Raw genomic sequence first — 21,215 nt, 5'->3', positions numbered from 1 at the left:
ATCTGGCATCACCGGCAGCTTAAATAAAGCAAAAATCCCTGGTATTGCTTTCCAAAGCCCGAAGCTACAGAAGCTGCTATCAGGTTATCGACTGCATCCACCAGTGAAAGGCAAACACAAGAGAAATTCCCACACACGAAGAACTGCATGTAAATAAAGCAGGCACAGCTGCTTTCTGCAGTAAATATTCAGAGCTGTAAACTTCCTCCGGGGATTTGGAGGCCTGAGAATAAACAGAGCATCACATCAGCTCGTCGGATGATAAAACATCATCTCCTCCTCCACGTGCTTCTATCTGCCCAGAATGAAAACTTCACAGTTCTAGAATCCATTAATCAAACATTTCCAGGCTCCTCGTGCTCCTCCAGCAGGGTACAAGCTGACCAGCTAACATTTGCTAATGCAGATGTACAACATCTGTCTAATGTGTATTTTAAACAAGCCTCAACAGGTTTGAATGTAAAATTTGGAGCTGCTGAATCATCCATAATTGGTCCAGTTTAGCTCATCAAACTTCCTGTTTTAGTTTCTGCAGATATTTGACAGAACTTTCATGATGCTCTCCTCCACAGAGCGAGGAGCATTCAAGCATCAGCAGCTAAGTAGCAAAACTCTTCATAATGATTTACTAGGTGCTGAATCACAACAACAGTTGCCTCAGGGCACTTTCCACTGCAAGGTAAACCCCTACGATAATACAGACAAACCCCAGCGAGTCAGACGGCACACACTTGGCGACAGTGGGAAGGAAAAGGCCTCTTTTTACCACAGTCTACGTGGGGACACCTACATATTCATTCAGGAAAACCTGCACGGCAACAGCAAGGATGTGGCCGTGTGATGACGCAGTGGCGGCTCTTAAGCCGTCTCGTTTTGTCCTCTTCTTCTTTTATCACACTTTGTCACACTTTAGCCATTTTTCCCACAGTGCATTGCTGGTGTATTGTTTGATGACTGTTTGGGCCTCAGTGCCAGCCGAGACAAACGACTGCACCGTCTCTGAGATAGAAAGTGCTTGTGGCTCCTCACAGCTTGGAAACACCCTGATATTCCAACCAAAGCTAAATCCCAACCTTTGTATTTGAATCATGTTTGCGAGCCCTTTTTTCTACAATCAGAAGCGAATCTGACAGAGAGAGGCAGAGTTTGCTGTAAGAGAGCAGCGGGCAGGCCGAGCCGCTCTAAATCTGACAAATGAGGCCTCTGCAGTCCCACTGGCTTCATAAACCTGCCGTTCACGCCTAATCTACCAAACCATTGACGCATGCTGTATCACCTCACATAATTGGCAGCCCACGCATTAAGCCAATGTCACCGAGAAATCATTTTCATTCTTTCAGCCAGGACGGAGGAGGCTGTCATCAAGTCTTAATTGTTCCTTTGGTTTGACGCCCAAACATCAAAAAAGATCAAGACGTGTTCGCAGGTTGTGTGAGTCAGACGCTTAGTTAAGAGACGCTGCGGGCGCCTCAGTCTGCAGTTCTTCCAGGAATTTGACATATTTAGTCTCATTTATCAGCAGCTCCATCCAGGAGGCGCCTGATCCTCCCGGAGCAGAACAACAAAGCCAAAAGCTCCAGCCAGAGTCATTAGAAACCTTCATCGAGCAGAAGATCAACAGATGGTCCGAACCCCCACAAAGGCTTGATATCAACATCATGGAGTCAGTTTGGTCTCACAGGAGGAGACAGAAGACACTGAGGCAGCTTGAATCTATGTTCTTCACAGTGAACATGCAAGGAACCTTGAAAAACTGTTTGCATGATGACCTCATGCATCAGTTTGTGGACTGCACCATGTTGGAGTGACGAGAGGGTGGAGACTGTACGGTGCATCACACGGACAGCCGCTAATTAGAGCTTATTAACAATAAAATCCTGAAGTTTCACTCAGTGAAACATTAGCTTAGACTTCTTGGACAGTGGCAGTACAGACAAGCACACAGCAGCTGTATTATTCTTCTGATAACAGCAATAGAAATACAAACACAGCCCAGAGGTCCAGTTCAGTGACTCCAATTAGCTGCTGAGATTAGCTCTCTGATGGGTGAGCTATAAAAGAAATAAAGCAATCATCAAGGAGGAATGAGGGAACCATCCGTATAGGCCACACTGCTGCAAGCCAATGGCTGTGATGGATTCATAACAACAAACAAAACCAAACATATCAGAAACAACACTTCTTTTGTTTTGTGCGAGTGTTCTTCTCTTTTTCTTTTGGTCTATGTGCTTCCACACCCGTCTCCATCTGGCCTGATCCAGAGCGCCTCCCGGCGTTCCTTGATCTGATCCAGCCATCGCCTCGTTGACCTTCCTCGAGGCCTTTTCCCTTTCAGGCTCACGTTTTGAATCACACGTCCACACCATCAAACTCTGGATCTCGCCTACCACCATTCGCTGTCGCACAGCCTCGGTCTGAGTGAGGCTTCGGCACAATTTACAAACGGTTACTCGTAGCAGCTAATGTTGGGCTCTCAAAATAACTGAAGCGGATAGCCGACGTCGCCGTGACTCTTCTATTAAAGCTGCTTCAGGCAAATGTTTTTGTGATTTGATGCTTTAAAAATAAAACTGAATTTAACTGAGTCGAATTACAATCACTTTATAGACACAAACACTGAGTCAGGTTCAGTTCAGCTCAACTTTCAGCAATGAAACTGCAAATCTTCCAATGATGAAGTCAACAGAGTCTTAAAATTAAAAGAGATCATCTACAAAAATATGTCCAGGACTGTTTGTAGTGTTTATATTTGAAGGTATTTTCCTGCAATGACATAAAATAAAGTGGTCATCAAAGCAAAGTGATGCTCCAACCCACGACCTTTGCCCTCCATCCTGATAAAGGAGGAGGCGATAAGGAAGGAAAAACCACAGGAAGCGAGGGCTCGTGTTCCTGCAGCCTGAAAATAACTTGAGCTAATGAGTGTGAGATCAAAGAGGTGGATCGATCAAACGCTGGCCCCTTCAAACGTCCACACCTGCAGTCAGACGCTGTTAAGATTTACATTTTGGGAGTGAACGTCATCTGAGGCTTCAGCTGAGTCACGCCAGCCCTCGTTTGAAGTGCAAACATCGGTATTTCACGCTGCAGCGATACAGAGAGACGTGATGTCAGCTCACCTGAAGGCCTGCAGGCTACAGCACACCTGCAGATCTGCAGGATCACGTTACCGGGAGCTGCTGCAGCTCATGAAACACGTGTAGAGGCTGATGGATGTCCTGCATTTTCAATGTTTCAGACATGTGAGCGCTGTGGTTTGTGGTACTCACAGGTTTCCACAGAAAAGCTGTGCATTTCCACTTGACACGAAGATATCTAGATTTGTTTATTTTATTTGTTTACTTTTGCACATCTCTCCACAGAAAGAGCAGCACTGACAAACAACGGTGACGCCAAGGAACAAGATCCTTCTCAAATCCTCCACCACATGCCAAAATGATGGATTCAAAAAGCTGTTTTATCCTGAAAAACAGACAAAAGAATCCCAGACTGCTGAAGTGCTTTTTAACCGCATTACTGCCGAACCTGCAGGGACAGCAGTGGACGTCCTCTGCTCCAGACTGCAGCTCAGCCACTGTTTGATGGGTTTCTATGAAATTTTGCAGAGATATATTTATTGTCCCCCAGATTGAAGAGAGAAGGAGAGATTGCATGAACTGTGAAGAATTTATGTCTATTAACCTGATTACCTACCACAGAACAAATCCACCAGAGCTCATCTTTACATTTTTAAATGCTGCATTTTTGGAGCATTACCCCTATTTACACATCGATACAACCTTTATATCCCAAAATTTAACAATATCGATGTAATACGTCCACAGTAAATAAATATATTGCAAAAAAAGTGCAATAAAACACAAAGAAATTGACTGTGTTCATAAATTCATTTTTGAGACACCCAGTTTTAGAAGTTGTTGCAAAAGGTTGTTACTGTGCACAAGTAACATGATGACGGATACTCCAAAGTAGGATGTGCTGAACAGCTGATCAGACTGAAAACGGATCACAGTGTTGTTGCTGTTTTGTGTCCTTTTCACTTGATTTCAGCAAAACCCATTGGTGGAAGGAAACCATGCTGTGGGACGCGCTCGTGCACGATATGTAAGAGTAACTCCTGCTGTTTTATATGAAAAATAATTACTGTGCTAACTTATAGTTAAATGTCTGCCGGCATTTAAAAACAGAGCGCAGGCACTCTTCTTTATAATAAACAGTTAAGGGATGCTAACTGGCGTGGTCATTAGCGCCTTGAGGCGACTGTTGTTGTGATTTGGCGCTATAGAAATAAAATTGAATCGAACTGAAAAATTAGCTTATGTAGCAAAGCTCTTCTGTTCGCTACGCGTGCTGCTTTCGCCCAAAACATATATACATAAAACCCCTTTGTGAAACATTTGCAGCATTAATTAGCTACTACTATTGTGCTAGTGTGCATGACAAGCTTAACTTGACCACTAGAGGGCGTTTAATTTCAAAACATATGATGTCATAACAGCTTGTCGCTTGTTGTTGGGAGACGATCATGTGACCGCCAGCCTGTTCAGAGGCGTAACAACTCTGTGAAAGGCCCCAGGGCAGATATCGCTTTACCACCACATCACACTGCAGCAAACACAACTACAAGTGCAAAAATATTAGCAAATAACAAGCACACCCATTTATAGAATTCCTCATTCAACACTCATTCCCAGTAGACTAGCTTCTACATACGTCACACAACATATTACAGTACGAGTGCGGATTTTCGGCATATAAGTGGCAGCAATGTTTCAGACATTTACAAAAACACAAACAGAACTTCATCTTTCGGGGCTCCTGCTCTGCAAAGTCACTGATAACGCTGCTAAAGTCCAAAGTCGAGGCGATGTGCTCATCCTGCTCTCGTCTCTTCGTCCTCGTTTGAGCGCCACTTTTTCTCTTTGCTTGTTAAACATGACTTAAAATGCAGCTGTGCTGACAAACTGCTCGAAAGACACTCGCTGAAAATGGACTGCTGCGTTGTTGACATCGAGGGGTTTACAGGCATTCTGCACAAATGACAGCAGGCAAGGTCAGTAGGTACAGGTAATATCTTTACCAGCACGTTTTAACTAAAGGAATCCAAAATTATTAAATATTTATATTTGAAATTCAAGTCATGTGTCCATTTTTATCCAGAATATACTCCATGTAACGTGTAAGGGCCCATTAGGTAGTCATGTTTACTGGACTCTTGTTTTCTGGGCTTTAGGGCTTTGTCCTGGCTGCCCTGCAGGATATTATGTCTTTGAGCATGCTAACACGCTAATGTTAGCATTCAGGTCAACCCATAGCCTCACAGAGGCTGCAGACACTTAGGCTAGTACATGTGAAATTTATCATTAAGCTGATCACAAGCTGCAGTTGTGGGCCAACACAAGCCCACTTCCTGTGTCCACAATGAGACTACTGGTCTGGAGTTTCTAACTCCAACAGAGCTGCAAGCAAGGCTCCAGATGACTCGCTGAAGATTAGACGGTAATAAATGTGAAATTTATGTCACTGTCGTCACAAGAACTCTCTCATATGACAGTGGTTCCCAATCTTAAGGTTAATGGGAGAAGCTGCACAAAGTGGTCCTTATTTTTCCAGACGTTCCTCTAATTCCCTTTTCTGCTTCTTGTAAATCAATGTCAACTCCTGCTTTTTCTGCAACATTTAAAATATAAAGAGTCTCCAGAACAAAATAGTCCTCGTAGCATTGGTCAATGCATGTAAACACGAACAGAGACAGCACGAGGGGTTTGTTTCTTTCTGTTCACAGCACGACTCGATTAGAATAACACTTCCAATCTCTGCTAGATAACTTCTACATTTAAGAATTTACTGAGACTGAAATATTAGATATCATAGTGTTACTGTCATGTTTTAGAGAAATGATTTGAATCTGAGTCAACTTGTGAATCTTGAGTTTAATAAAAACAACTGCAGACACTGTGTGACGTCCGCAGACCTCCTGACAGACAACCGAGCCTTCCTCCAAAGAGCACCGTGACTTTATGGCTCGATTTATCCTCCAGGCTTAATTAAACTCCAAGAGCCACAACAGATTTAGAAAGTCCACATCCAGCCAGTTGACAAACAGCCTTTATTGCCTCGTGGAAGACAATTAAAAGTGTCTGTCACCCTGTAGCGCTGCAGATAATTGGTTTGCCCTAAACTCAGCCTGCAAACCTGATCGGCGGATAATTCCTCCTCAGCTGGAGAGGAGCGACGCCGGGAGAAAGCGAATCGACATCAGTGAAAACGCCACGCGGGTTGATCCGATCTGTCCTTCACAAATATAATCTGTCGAGCACACTCTGTGCTGGCATTTCAGTTTTGGGTTGCACTGACTCAGAGTGAAGCAGGTGGTCTCCGTGATTCTGCAAGTAAAAGGTCAGCATGACTTCAGGCTCCATTTTTATTTGTGAGACTCGAATAAACTCCAAAAGAAAAGGAAGGTGATGCAATCCAAAATTCATCGCTCCCACTTTAACCCACAAACTCTTGTTTTTGGCATTTTAAGAGAACAAACCCAGACCTCTGAGGCGGTCCGATCACCCTGACCCACAAACTCCAACAGCTCAACCTGAAGTTCCTGAAATCTTCAATCCTTTTACTGATAAAGTGCTCAGTTTGACTTTCATTATGAATCCAGCTCTTTTCTTTACAGCGCTGCACTTTTACTCGTCCACAAACGCACAGATTTACTTCCTCTATAGTTTGACTCGAGTTAAGATGACTGAAAGAGAGCCTTTGTTTAACAAGAACAACCTACAGGATATAAAAACGTGGTGGTGTCTGCAGACGCCTGCTTTTCCCCCACAGAGGGTCTTGTGTCCACCTTCAGTCGTGTTGGTTGGTTCTCACGGGTTAATTCATTTTTAGGTGACTTATTTTTTAGGTGTGAAGAAATTCACTGTCAGAGACTCTTCAGATCAATACATGCACAGTGTTTGTAAAGTTAACAGCCCCAAGTAACTGTGTCAAATAATCGAGATCTCAATTTTGACTAAATCAATTGCAATTAGTGGTTCCTGCAACACTGGAGCAGCCCAACCACCGAGGACACAGGATTCACCTTCTGGGAACCATTAAGGTAGAAAGACTACGATGACGAGGGAGACGGTGGAGCAGAGGTGAGCGCCGTTTCCTGCTGAGTTCAAATCCACCGAGGGGCTCACAGGTCCGAGTCATCACTGGAGACAATCCTCTAACCTTACTCGGACCATTTTCCCTGAAAACATCCACCAGGTCAGCGATGATGTGGGGACAGGAACTTCAACAGCAGACACAGATTCCTGACGACGGGCCTTCAACCTAAAAAAACCTACCAAATGAGACGTGCAGAGCTGCTGTGGTGACTGCTCGTGAATTTACAGCATAATGTCAAAATAAATGCACGAGACTTCATGTGAAAGGTAACACCGTCTAGTCTAAGACAATCTCTCTACTCTCCGTCTCTCAGTCCTGTAAAGACGGCTGTTAAGACATGAATACTTTAAACGTCGTATAAAATGACATTTAAAGCTGAAGAATGAGGATCTTAATGCTTCTGAAATTAGAAAACAAGCTCAGCACAAAGACGACATCCAGCCAGCCACAGCTAATGCGACCTGACAGCAGATCTACGACAAATGAAGGTCTGATTCACGGCTCCCTCCGGACTCCGTTATGTAACAGACGTAAAAGCCCTGAATCAAAGTGTGAACCGGACTTCATACTTTTCTGCAGACCTTCTGGAAAGTGGCAGGTCTTTGGAGGCTTTAAAAAGCATTCGCTGTGTTGTTGTCTAACGTTGGCGGTCAAAGCAAACAGAACATTCAGTTCTCACACCTTAGAGGCTCCGGTGACGAGGACAGAGGGGAGGGTGACGTCCGTTCCTCTGCCAGCAGGCTTCACCAAACCACAAATATTTTATTCATTACAAGGAAGATTATTTTGTCACAGTGTCCCAGAACCCATAATGAGATTTTTGAATCTCTTGTTTTGTCCCAAAAGCTCTTCAGTTTTCTGTGATGCAGAACAGAAAACTGCTCAACAGCACATCATCAGTGGTGCAATAACAGTATAAATACTGAGGTAATCGAGTTAGTTCTGCTCGCAAACAAGCTCTGAAAACAGACGCGCTCCGTCGCTGTCTTGCTCTGACTTTGGTGAAGTTTGGCGAGGTCAGCTTCACATTAGAATAGAATAGAATAGAATTCAACTTTATTGTCATTGCACATGCACAGGTACAGGGCAACGAAATGCAGTTTGCATCCATCCAGAAGATCTTTAGTGATATAGATATATTACAATATATACCATTCATCCACCGGCTGCAGGTTTTGAGATGTTCTTCATCTCTGGTGCAGTCAGAGCCCATCAAGCTCAAACTTCTGTCGGGGTTGTTTCTGCTACGTGCAGATTATTAAAAACAAAAATCTTAATCTAAACAAGCCTAAAATTCTGACAGAGGATATTTCAGTTCAAGAGTTTTCAAATAAATGACTAAATCTGTATTAAGGGGCTCATTAAAACGTTGAAGTGATTTCTTCAGCGTTGCTTCGCATTCAGACTTGTTCCCATCCTGCTAAAGAGTGTTATCTCACTTCTAATTCATATTTAATACTCGAGCTTTCAGCTCTTTGAGCTCTTAAAAGACAAAAGACATGAATTCAGATGACAACTTGTCAGCTCTCCAACTGCTGCTGTCATGATAATTTGGGATCCTAAAAATTGGGCTGTGATACAGAAAAGGCTGAGAAAATGACTGTTCTGACATTTATTTTGTACAAAAAGACAAAACTGCCGTCAAATTAAGTGCAGAAATGTTCCCACCAACTCCTGAGCTATTATTTTCTCAAAGAGTAGAAAAATCAATTTTCAATTTTCTCCATTTGACTCCGGCGACCGGTCCTGCTCCTTTCTGCTCCGTGTCTCAGGAGAAGAGAAAATTCTCTGGGAAGTTTTCGGGCTCGTCGTACCTAAACTCGTTAATTATTCAAATTAGGAGACAAAAAGGAAAGTTTAACTCAAATATCTGGAGTTTATTCAGGATGCGATCGTCCAGGAGACGATAAAGACCTTCTGACATGAAAAACGGAGTCACAGAAACAACAAGTCCTGAGTGTAATCATCTCAGAAACTCCCAGCGCTGCCTGTGCTCGTGTTTATGAAACAACAGACGTGTCATCAATCAGGAGCATCTGCATGGAAACACTTAAAACTGCCTGATATGTACAATCCTGGAGGAGGTATTGTGTCTGTGCCAGAAATATGATTAATGTTGTTTCTGCTGCTATCTGCTGTGCTGTGAATAAATTGATATTTTGGTTGTTTTTTCCTCACAAGGGGACCGAAGCAGAAGGAACATCTTGTCATTTATCATCTGTTTGTTTCTGCTTCATTACGAGGAATAAAACGCTTGTTAAACAGCCAAAACACACACACGCCATCACCCAAAATGCAGCTTTGTGTTTGCGTCGCTCCTCATCGTCAGCTTCAAACTGATACTTCTGCAAAGACTTTAAGGAGAAATAAAAAATGTGGACACCCTGTGCTTAAAGCCAAAAGTGAATCCTTAGATGTTTGTGCATTTCCAGATTTTAATCCCAGGGTTTTTATTTCTGCAAGAAAATATTTGTGGGAATAAAAAAGGACTAAAGCTTCCAGCGCAGACTCGTTAAACCAAAACCCTCCTGTGATTGCTTTGGTTTGGTTTCTGCCGACTACCCACCTGTCTGCAAACACTCACCAACTACTTGCTGAGACTCAGAGAAGTGTAGCACAAACAGGAAGTGGACGACATTTGACTTTCCCCTGTTTCATACATATTCCGTGAGTATTTGGATCCATGCAAACTTCCCTACAAATGTGGGAATTTAATGAAATAATTGCAAGTAGGGATTCAGTGCAGGCCTGTATGCATAGATCATGGTCGGGGAGGTCCAGCGTTTGACGTAGTCAGATCTGGCCGCCTCAAAGTATTGATCATTCCCGGGACGTAAGAAGGCAGCCTTCAGTCTCGACCGCTTCGTCTTCCCTGGCGCCGCAGTATTCTGCTCCAGATGGGACATCGACATGTACAAACCACCACCTACTGATCAGTTCTCTGGAAAACAGCGTCACCATTCCTGGAAGCTCCCTCAGAGCTCAGGCTGCAGATAGTAAGAGAAAGTCTTTTGCTTTTAAAGACTGAAGTCTTTCCCAGTCGAGCATCATTAAGAAATCCAGATTCTTAGGGGCTTTTTTTATTGTGGCTGCAAGTTTACAGTGATTTTATTATCCTATCAGCCTTTAAAAAGTGATATGATCCTAAAACAGGGAAACTAAGACCGGTTTTCTTGTTGAACTTGCATTAAATTGAGACTACTCACTGGATTAAATCCTGTTTATGGGTTCTTCACTTCCTCTCGGACTCTGAAAGGCTGCCGGAGTTCCAGCTGAAAGGATGTAACTCTTGCTGCAGGAATAACCTGATTTAAGCAGCAAATCAATGTCCCTGAAAACGCAGTTATCATCAGATCTTCCTGAAGCTTAACGACGGGACAGTGATGCTGATAAGTGTGCTACAGCGCTGCTCTGACCACTCAAAGCACTTAAAACACACATGTTCATACAGCTCTTTATAAAACCACGCGCGCTGTAAAGCTTTCAGAGTCTCACTCCGCTGCTTTGTGTTTGTAGTTTAAGCTTTATTTCAGAAACGTGCTGCTCTGCCTCTTTTCTGGAAACTCACTCATACCTCACATTGATAAACCTGAGGTGATCGAGCTGCAGAACCACCTTCATGTGACTGATGTTAGTTCGAGGGAGGCAGGATTCAGTTAGAGCCGGGCCTATAATCAAAGGCCTGGTGGCCTGGGAACAGTGAGTCAGCTGTGCAAGCTGATTGGTTGGCTGTTGGCCCATTTGAAGGAGTCATGGTGTTTCTACCAACTGATTCACCCGAGATGCAAACCGTTGTTTTTCTTGCTGTCACTGTTCAAAGTTTAAAATCGTTGTGATTTTAAATTTAGACAAAAGTTTTTAGTGGCTCCCGTCCGCCCCGACTCGTTTCACACAGCGACGGGATGCTGAATAAAGAAGACGCTAAAAGGGGAGCTGTGTGTGCAGACTCGACAGACAGGCTTGTTTTGTTTGCCTCCATCTTTAAATTTAATCAGATTTCTGGTAAACTTGGCCGCAGGCTGTCAGCAGCCGTCCTCCCTCTTTCTAGCTGGGACTCCTGCAGCATGCTGGCAGAGTCTAAAGAGGGGAAAGCATGTCCTCCACTACTTTTATATTATAGTTTTAGGTGCCGTATATACAGATATCGATTTATTGTGCATTAATCATTTAAGCTGTTATAGATTTGTTGTATAGAATATTAGCCTACGAGTATTTGAAGTAACTACAGCTTTGTGGAGCAGTAAGTCGGACCTGCCTGCACGGTGAGGTGAAAATGTTACAACTGCTGAGAGCAGGTAAATCCATCACTGACTATTTTTGGGAGAATTCTTATTTTATTTTGCAAATTTCTGAATAAGATCACAGGATAGCGCCTCCCTCCTTATTTATATTGAGCCAGAGTGGAAGCTGCACACAGACACTGACGTGTGTTTGGCAAAGAAACCTAAAGAGATGCAAAGCACACAGACTTTACTTCCATAAGCTGCGCAGCCATATACTGCGACTCACTTTTGCATTTTTTTATTTTTATCTGTGGTTAAACCGACAGGAAGTGCGCTGGATATCATGTTACCAGCAGCTGCTCTTTCAAAATAAGAGCGAGGGGATTGTTTAAATCAGCTGTGGATGGCATTGTTATTTCAGATGGATTAAAAACTAAAAGCTGACAACCCAAACATATTTACATGTATTCATTATAGTGTGTGTGTGCGAGAAACGCTGTCCTGTCAGTTCTTGATTTCAAATGCAAATTATTCATGTCGTCTCATTATCATGTTGAAAAACAGGTCACCAAAGATTAATCTGCCTCATCGCTGATGACATTACCACAGCGACACCTGAACCACGGCCCTCTACCTGCTCGTCACTATTCTCCTCCACCCCTCCAGCTTGGCAGGAAGATTACTGAGGGGTGTATGTCCTTCTCATCATCAGCTGCTCGGCTAAACGGCCTCCGAGTGTAAACAGTAAACAGCATCGACAGAACATCAATATTCATCCGCAGCTCTGTTCATGTCGGAGCCGCTGCTGAAAATTTAATCGCGCCCGTTACACTTTCCCCAAGTAAATTTGTCGTGTTTGCGCTGCCTGGCACACACGTACGAGCCTCTGAGCGTGCTCCGTGGGGCGAGGCGGAGGACTTTGAAAGGATCTCCCAGGAGGCGAGCGTTTAAAAGCCTCGCGCAGGGCCAAATTATACAATATGATTTCATTTATCTTGGCGAGGGTGAGTGAGCTCCGTCCCGGCTGTCAGGGAACATAACCCGACTCAGCCCGAGCGAAGCGCCCGACAAAATAAAAGCAGATCGTGACTAAGTGCTCCTCGTCCTGTCGGGAAACAGTCGACTGCTATTAATTACAGCCCATCTCTGCTGACATTTCCCCAGTTTTCAGGTGACATTTGGGCGAAAATAACTGTAGAGTTTGATTTCTTTCACTTCTTTGCTCCACCTGCCCGTCCAGGCACTCGTCCAAGTCCTGCCATTTTACTGTATGAGATTTATTACTCATACTGCAGCTGTGTAAGTAAGAAGTAGAGCAGGGAGCTGGAGAAAGCCACAGGAATTAACTTGTTTTGACCAAGAAATAAAATACTTGTTGTGTGCCACAGGTTTCAAACTTAAAGCTTGAACGACCACAGTCACAGCGAGACTACAAACAGCCGACACAAGAAGGACAGATTTACAACTAACGTCTCATTTCCTCTGAGTTTGATCAAAATCTTAATCTATAGGTGGAGCTAAATCTCCACCTGCTTCCATTAAACCAATGCAGATGAAGAAAAGGCGAACGAGCAAATATTAATAAAGTAGAGAATAAAATAGGCAACATGACAAGGATTTCTAATGGGTACAAATTCTACCTGAACTCAGAAGAGCTGAATTTTTACAAAGGTTTTCGATTCCATTTATTTAAAATTATTTAAAATTCAATCATTAAAACTCCAGTTCCAGACTTTCAGCATTTAACCATTTTCATGCCACCGATCTTGGATCCAGTCATAGGCTGTTTACTGGACGATGGGGCAACATTCAGTTTCAGGATTTTCCTGATAGAGTCGGTCATGACCAGAGGTTCCACTTCCCTCCACACGTTACTGAACCTGGATGCAAAAATTGTGAAATTTTCAAAAAGGCAAATACAAAGCTCAGAGTTATTCAGGTAAAGATGCTTGTTTATTTGAAAAGGAAGTGAATCTATTTTCAATGATGAAAGATGAAAAAAATGATGGTTCCCACCAAAGATAATCACCAAGTCTAACATCTGCTTCATCAGATTAACTCGATGACATCACTCAGATCCAGGAGCAGAAAAAAACTGCTTCAAACTGAGTGTCAGGACGATCAGAGACCTTCATACTGACCTCGTTTTCCAAACTTTGACCGTGTTAAATATGAACATCCACGACTGGAACAGGAGATATATGACAGGAAACAGAGAAATAAGGAGAAACAGAATAGGCCCTTTTAAGCATTTAATTGGCTGAAAAACAGCTCTAAACCACATCCTCGGATACAGCGAGGGGAGTCTGCTGAACATATGTATCCTCCAGAAAAATAAGCATCCCAAATGAAATGGTTGGTAGGCCACAAAATTACACAGTACAAACATATGGAGGACAGAGCTGACGTGCAAGCAGCCGACTTCAAAGTCTGAGCTTCAGACTCGCCGATCTTACTTGTTCTCGCAGTAATCTGCCGATTATGGCAGAACGTTTCACCTGCGGACGACTTTATGTCCAAACACCTCACCTGAACAAACAAACAAGACGAGAACCCTGAAAAGTCGGCGTCTCCGTGGGCCACGCTACATTTACTGTCTTCAGACAGAGTCGCGGCATCGCTGCACAGCTCGAGCTCCCTGCTGCTTTTCAAACCTTCACAGCTGCATCAGCATAAATCACATCTCTAAAAAGTGAAAAACTGGGCACTTCAGGGTTCTCCGCATCAGCTCTAGAGAGGGTGCAAACGTTCTCTACCACAGTCTGGGAGCACCGTTGAAAATAAATATATTTGAAATATGAAGACAAACTGCTGGCCAGTATTTCCCCGCTTCAGCACAAAGCCTTGACTATTGTTTGTGATGATTCTCCCCCAGCAGCTCCCACTTTCACACGTGAAGGTTCATAAATCTATTTAAGGTTTTTGGCATTTTTTCCTGTGGAGCTCTTTGTAATTATTTATGGTTGGTGTGTTTTTCATTCATGGAATTGCAGACCTTGTATATTTAACTTTTTTATTTATGAAATCTTCCGATGTCAACAAAAACAGCAACAATGCAAACTAACAAAAGAAATCCCCTGGGTTTGGGTAAAAACCTGGATGAGTGGATTAATGCATCACTGAGTCGTGGTGTTCTCCAGCAGATACAGATTTCTTTACCGAATCTTGGTTTGAATCAGTCGACTTGCAGCTGAGAGCTCCGCTCTTAGTTTGGCTCTTTTTAAGGGATTAATCAACCAAAGGTAAACTTGAGAGCATTTTTTGGCTGGGACACAATCATCAGTCAGCTGAAGGACTTCAGGAAAGGAAACTTTCTGATTTCAGGTTTCAGTTCCAGCTATCGTGGCCGTCGTGTTCGGTACATGCAGGCTAACAGGTCTCACTGCCTCTTCTGTGCAGACACAATAATGCAGTGCTGGAGTTCCAACATCCAGCATGAAGAGAAAGTGACGTAATCTTTAGCAGAAAGAAGCACTGAATCCCCAATAACCTTCTTTACATACATGAACGACTTAACCTCCATTAATTAGTGAACATTAGCAGTAAACTGAAAATAAACTGTATCAAGTTACAAACTTTTGCTGATCAGTTTAAGCTTTTGTTCTTTTTTATAATTTTACTAATTTATGCTCTATTCTAATGCAAACCCCGAGGCCGCTGGGATCTTATTATATTCTCGGTCCTGATGAGAATATAATGTGTCTGAACTCAACCGTCGTTCTGACTCGAGCTGTGCAACGTCGAGTTTCCGGACTGCGCTGCATCGTTGTGCTTTTATTGCACAAGCAAAAGTTTCCTGATGAGACTTGGGTGGCCTGCCCTTGCATGTTGATAGCCGCCATCGTTGATTTTGGGGTTTGTTTTTCCCCCTTCTGAGTAAAAGTTGCGATCCTTTTACTAGTGGACAGCGTCCTTGCTTTTATTTTGATAGTTCAGTCGATGTAAACAGGTCCTTGTCGTGTTCCTCTGAGGGCTTGTTGGGTTGCGGTTGTGCCGTCTTGTCCTGCTCTAACTGCCATCTTGGACTACAAACAGAAGTCCTGCTCCAGCTCTGGACATCCACCCGGAGCTGGTGGAGAGCTGCTTGTTTGCTTCTACACCAAGGTCATCGAGCTGAATGAGGACGACCGTCACCAGAAGCCAGACAGAGTTCATCCACAGAAGATGAATTTCTGATGTCACAAGTTGTTAATGATATTAATTAACAGAAGAACACCTGAGTGTGTCTTTGTTGGCGCGCCACAAGTGCAGTCCAATTCAGCTCACAGACAGGAAACACATGGATGTGTGATACAGGTCCTGATACACTTCATACAGGCTGAAGAGCTGCCCGGTAAACAGCTCACGCATCCATCCCGTCCACGTTCTTTGCCCAAATTTGCTCTAACTTAAAGTAACTGGAAACGACGGCAGCAAATGGAAACCAAACTCCAAGCTTCACGTCGCCCCTCAGCAGCAGATGGCTGGTGCCACAAATGCTTTTCCACATCTTATATTTTACACTTCAGTACCAGAGAATATTGGTTCGCTATGAATGCTCGATGTTTCTCCAGGGCTGCATTTTCCCTTCAAACCCTGCAGCACGCTGCTTCCAACAAAGTGCCAAAACCCATTTTGTTCCGTCTCTCTCGAGACGGCAGAAGCTCGTCGTTTATTCTGTTTTTCAGACGAACACCAGTTCTGAAAGAAGCGCCGTCAATTATTATCTGGTATCAAGACTCAGTCCTGTGCCACGCGCTTATTGTTATGCATGGAGCGCTGACTGTGTGAATTAGGCTGTCCGTGCTAAAAATCAAGGTATTTGGTTTGTTTAGTGACTCGGAACATTTTCATTTGCCTCTGCAGAACGTGGCATTATGTTCTGATGAGGATCGCGGCGCTCGTCTGCGAGGAAAACGCTCCATTTCTTAATGCAAACACCGCGAGTGGCCCGAGCAGAAACAATTCAGAGGTTCATTAATAAAACATGAGCGAGGCGGGTTATTCCAGAGTGACAGCTAACACTCATTTACATGGCTGCTGCTCCTTTCCTTTAAATATTTCATAAAAGAAGAAGAACAGAGTAACGGTGCAATGAATGCATGAATATTAGATATTGATGCAGCAGGATGCAAACACGATCGCAAATAGCATCGACTAAAATCCCTGTCAGAGTACATTACGCTAAGAGTAAGTGATAGGCTTATAGAAGCTCGGTGCTCGCTCACCGCAGAGGTCACGATGAGGGTGTTTCAGGGATGCTGGACGTGAGCGGCAGCTCATTGTTTTATTATATGAAAGAGCTGTGGTGCTTCTAAAGGGAAAATACCAATATTTTCACTTTCCTCATAAATGTGATAGTATCCAATAGTGCATTCAAACTAGATTTACATAAACAGTTTTAGTCTATATATAATCAACAGTTAATTAGTTGTAACAGCTAATTCATTTCCATGATGAAAACAATCTGGAGGCAGAGGCTCAGTCATTAGCAGCACATTTAAAGCTTTAATATTTAAATTTTCTCGACTATAAAACATTTCACGCCTGGTTCAGGCTCCTTGTAAAAACAGAAGCTTCCAGTCAACTTGTTCTCAATAGTATTGTTTTCATAAATGACTCTTTTTACTTGAAAAACATCCACGGATACTCCGCACACCAACAGAAGACCCCAGAAAGCCGATCCTCACAGTTTGAACCTGGATAAAAACGATCCCAACAGTAACACAGTCACGAGTCAGTATTCTGCTGCTAGTCTGCTGTTAGCTGGTTTGCACAGCTTGTTCTCACACTCCATGTGCAAACAACCACCGGCCAAAACAGCGATACATAAATGAGACTGTCCAGGGTTCCTACAGGCACCAGAGAGTTCAGAGTTTTTAAGGTGTTTTTCAAAAGATCTGCATGAACTTTAAGTCCAACAAACCAGGAGACATCAGCCTCCTGGTTCTAGTGCTCTGTGCCGAGTGTATTAAAGCGTTAAACGTTTCCTCATCTGCATCCACAAAGGGAAACGTGTGGGAGCTGCCTCATAGTACCATCTCAAACACTTCCTGCACAAAGTAATTTCACAGAATTCACATGTCCGCTTGTCTTTGACAGTCAGACAACTTGGCTTTAAAAATTATGCATGTTGTTTCCTCTGTTAGCTCGTGTGATATTCATGCTCATCAGTAAATTATTGAAAAAAATCTGTAAGTGCTTGTTTTCAGAAAAAACGATGAATAAAATCGACTCTCTTGACGCCTGAAACACTGACCGAAGACTTTTAAATACCAACTATTTCCATATTTTCAGATGAATTAATTTAATACATTTCAAGACTCTTTAAGGACCTGCAGGAACGCTGCTAATCGTTTACTGTCAGTCATGTAAGCTGTGCAGCGTCTGAGGGACCGGCGTGGATTCTCTACATCTTAGTAGTTTAGTGTGATGCTGAGGTACGTTTGCTAACATGCCCTGTGCTCCTGCTGGCAACTCGGCAAGAATGAAGAAGCCATGATGAAAGAGAAAGAGGAGGAGGAAGAGTCGGATACATGAGTGTGAGATGCTGTTCTTCCAGTTTATAGATGTTGTTGCAAACTGATGTTCGTGTCAGCTTTCAGTAATTTTCTTTAGAGATGAAAACAAGTCTGCATGTCCTTCTTGCTTTCAGACAACCTAATTCACTTTTTTGAGATATACTGTCGAGACTTATAAAACAGATGCATGTGTGACGTGTTTGAAATTTGCAGAACGTTTGGAAGATGAGCAGAAGTCTTCCTCAGAGCTTCGATCACTTTGGAGGAGTTTAGTTTCGTCTTGTTAGTGTTTCGTGATTTCTTCGTGCTTCTCTTTCCTCTTGGCTGCGTCTCCCTGGCCTGAATCTGATGGAGGTTTCTTCCTTCCCACTGTCACCGAGCACTGCAGAGGGACTCAGATATTTGGAGCCATCTCTGATATTTATCTTGCAATATGAAGCTGTATATTAAATGTGTCCGATGCATTAAAACTGAACTGAGTGGGCTCACATCAGTCAGAGCTGGTACCCGACTGCCGTCCCAGGCAAACAGAAGAGGACAGAAGAGTAAATCATGTGTATGTGTGAGTCAGCAGGGATTGTATTAAATGAGAAAAGCAGAGATTAATTATTTGAATGTGACACAGGCCGTCTGAGAGCCTCGCTGTGTTTTCCTCCCATACATAAAGACTGAATATAAGAAATGAAGTGTGTGACACCGTGGGGGGGTTCCACTCAGAGTGTCCCTCCACCCAACTGCTCCCCTGAAACCTGCACGCCTCTGCTGATGTTCCTGTAAATGCAGTTTTAAAGCTGCATTTTCACCTAATAAGCAACTTTAAAATCATGAATCCAAAACTGGAGAAGTTCATTAAAATCAAACAATTTACTGCTTTTCTCCCTGAGAAAAAATAGAAATGCAGCTTTTGCTGTTTTCAAGACATTAGAGAAGCAAACTGTACCAAAAATTTCAAGGTGCTCTTAAAACATTTTATTTTGCATTTGATTCTTGTTTTTATGTCAATAACTGAACCTGCTTCTGTGGAGAACAGATCAGCTGCTCGGTTTCTTCATTAACGTCGGTCTTTAGTCTGGTTTCTTTCAGAATTTCTTTCTCTTTGTTTTACAGGTTTGTGTATGTTAGTTTGTCCATGTTTGAATATTTTGTTTTTTCCCCATTTTTAATGTTTTCGTGTCTGTGAAGCCCTCTGAAACTTTACATGTGCAAATAAAAGCGACTCAACATTCCTGCTTCAGAAAGCAGACGGACTGTGAAACAGGAGGAAAGAGCTTCAGCCAACAGTTTGGCCAAATTTATCAAAAGAACAGCAGGAAAGTTTGAGACAGAGACGCCTTAAAATAAAAAGGTTAAATCTAAACTCTGAGTTAAATTAAATGAAAAATAAAATTATAAGTACAAAACAACAACAACCCACAAAGTGACTGCAGGCCACACGGATCCAATCATGACAACATGGACCAGATATACAACTCGGATCAGCTGTGATATTGTAAACAGCTCTTTAGGAATAAATGCGTGGATACTCCAGCAGATTAAATTCACAGCTCACAGACTAAACTGACTCGCAGCAGCAGGAACATTAACCCGACTCTTCATATTTCAGCTCGAAGCTCAAACAGGCCAACAGACACGGACATGCAGGACAATGAGGATTCAGTGAGATTCAAAGGTCACCACAGCAGCAGCGGCTCCAACAAGTCCCCGAATCACAGAAGACGTGCCCACGGGAATATCACACATACAGACCCGCGCGCACATCTCGGCATCAGATTAGGATTATTCAAAGCACAGAGGCTGATTTACAGCAGGAGGGGTGGAGGAGGTGGAGGTCTTACCTGTGCAGTCCTTTCCTTTGCCTTTGCACTCGCCGCTCTGAGGATAAGACCCCCGAGCCTCCAGCAGCAGAGACAGCAGGCAGGCGGACACCAGGCACCGGACGACCCCGCCGGGACGCCCGCGATGCCTCGCAGGGCCTGACAACATCGCGAAGAAGCCGATCAGACCTGCAGACGCCAGCGGGACGCAGCGCTCGGATGTCGGTTCAGGTGGAAAGCACAGCTTAATCCCGGGTGCAGCAGGCGGAGGCTGGCTCCCACTGACGGAGAGCGCAGAGGGGGGAAGGTGGAGGAATGTGCGGGTAACGCTCGCCGGATCCGCGTTCAGGAAGTCTGGGAGGCGGTCCAGTTCGTCCGGGCAGGGAGCATCCTCCCCCTGCGTCCGCGCCTCTATCTTCAGGCAGACCGAGCTGCACCGGCTGGATCCGGCTGTCTGTCTCGCGCCGCACACGAAACGATCCCGCGCGTCGTGGATCCGTCACGGAGCTCAGCGGGGCGCTCCGGCTCACAGACGCGCTGCAACCACAACAAAGAGATCCGGACCGAGAGCAGGGAGGACGGGCGGGCTGGTCACGTGAGAGGACGCAACGCTCCCCTCCACCTCCACGCCCCTGACGCACGCGCGCGCGCACGCACACCTTGAGCTGCAGAAGGCTGCAGTGAAAGAAGCTCCGGCAGGTCGCGGACCTGAACCCGTCAGCCCACATCCACGGCCGGCAGCACGTGCGACACCGAACGTGACGGTTTTGTTCAGTATCGTTAACGATGCAAGAAGGAGCACGTGACACTTTAGAAGGAAGCGTGTCCACTCAGGACGTGAAATCGTTCCGGTGGAGGCTGCTGTTCCACCAGCAGCTGCTCGGAATCCGCTTCAGACAGTTTTCACATTTTTCTATTAAGAAGTCCCGGGAGAGAGGCGGGAACGATCTCACGGGAACGATCTCACGGGAACACGCTGCTGAACTCTCCTGAAAATAAAAAGTCACGTGATTAATAATCAGCACGAGTCACGATGAATTGATTAACAGATTAGATCGATTGATGAAGAGTTTGTGCATCAAATGAAGACTCTGTGACTCTGTTATTGCACCTGCGTGATCATCAGTCCTTCGTGGACACTTGAAACTGTTTTAGAGTTACTGCTGAACTTTCTGTTTCCCTCTGATCTCTTAAAAACATCACTTTAATGTCACTGAGACTTTCTAGCTGGATAAATAAAGGATGGTCACTTTGCCAGAAACTGATCACAGCTTCTACCTCGTGACAAAAACGTTCTCTGTGGCTCGACATGACTTCATGTCATTGATGGGAGAAATGTTTGACACCTGTTTCACAGATTATAGGCCAACAAGTCATTTACAACGGTTTAAATATGGGCAAGGTTCAAATCTGGCTGGCCCACTGATCAATAAGAAATCATTTCATACAGGATGATGTATTTTTGAAAAGTATTTGTTTTAAACGCTCCTCAAACGTTGATTCTGTTCATCTGGAGGTTC

General features: G+C 43.9%; 1 protein-coding gene across 1 annotated transcript in view; it reads right to left on the bottom strand.

The window, feature by feature from the left end:
* The window catches only part of tmeff1a (transmembrane protein with EGF-like and two follistatin-like domains 1a), a 109,209-nt gene extending 88,646 nt beyond the window's left edge, over window positions 1-20,563 (bottom strand). Inside the window, exon 1 of the mRNA XM_085440135.1 lies at window positions 19,717-20,563. Coding sequence (XP_085296261.1) covers window positions 19,717-19,864 — 148 coding nt within the window. The 5' untranslated portion in view covers window positions 19,865-20,563. The remainder of the gene's footprint in view (window positions 1-19,716) is intronic.
* Window positions 20,564-21,215: the final 652 nt, after the last annotated feature.

The sequence above is a fragment of the Copadichromis virginalis genome, linkage group LG18 (assembly GCF_057382275.1).
Source record: "Copadichromis virginalis isolate Kocher_CV1m ecotype Utaka linkage group LG18, C_Virginalis_male_GT1.1, whole genome shotgun sequence".
Taxonomy (NCBI): Eukaryota; Metazoa; Chordata; class Actinopteri; order Cichliformes; family Cichlidae; genus Copadichromis; species Copadichromis virginalis.
Note: the sequence above shows the minus strand (reverse complement) of the source record. Positions and strands in the feature narration are given on the sequence as shown.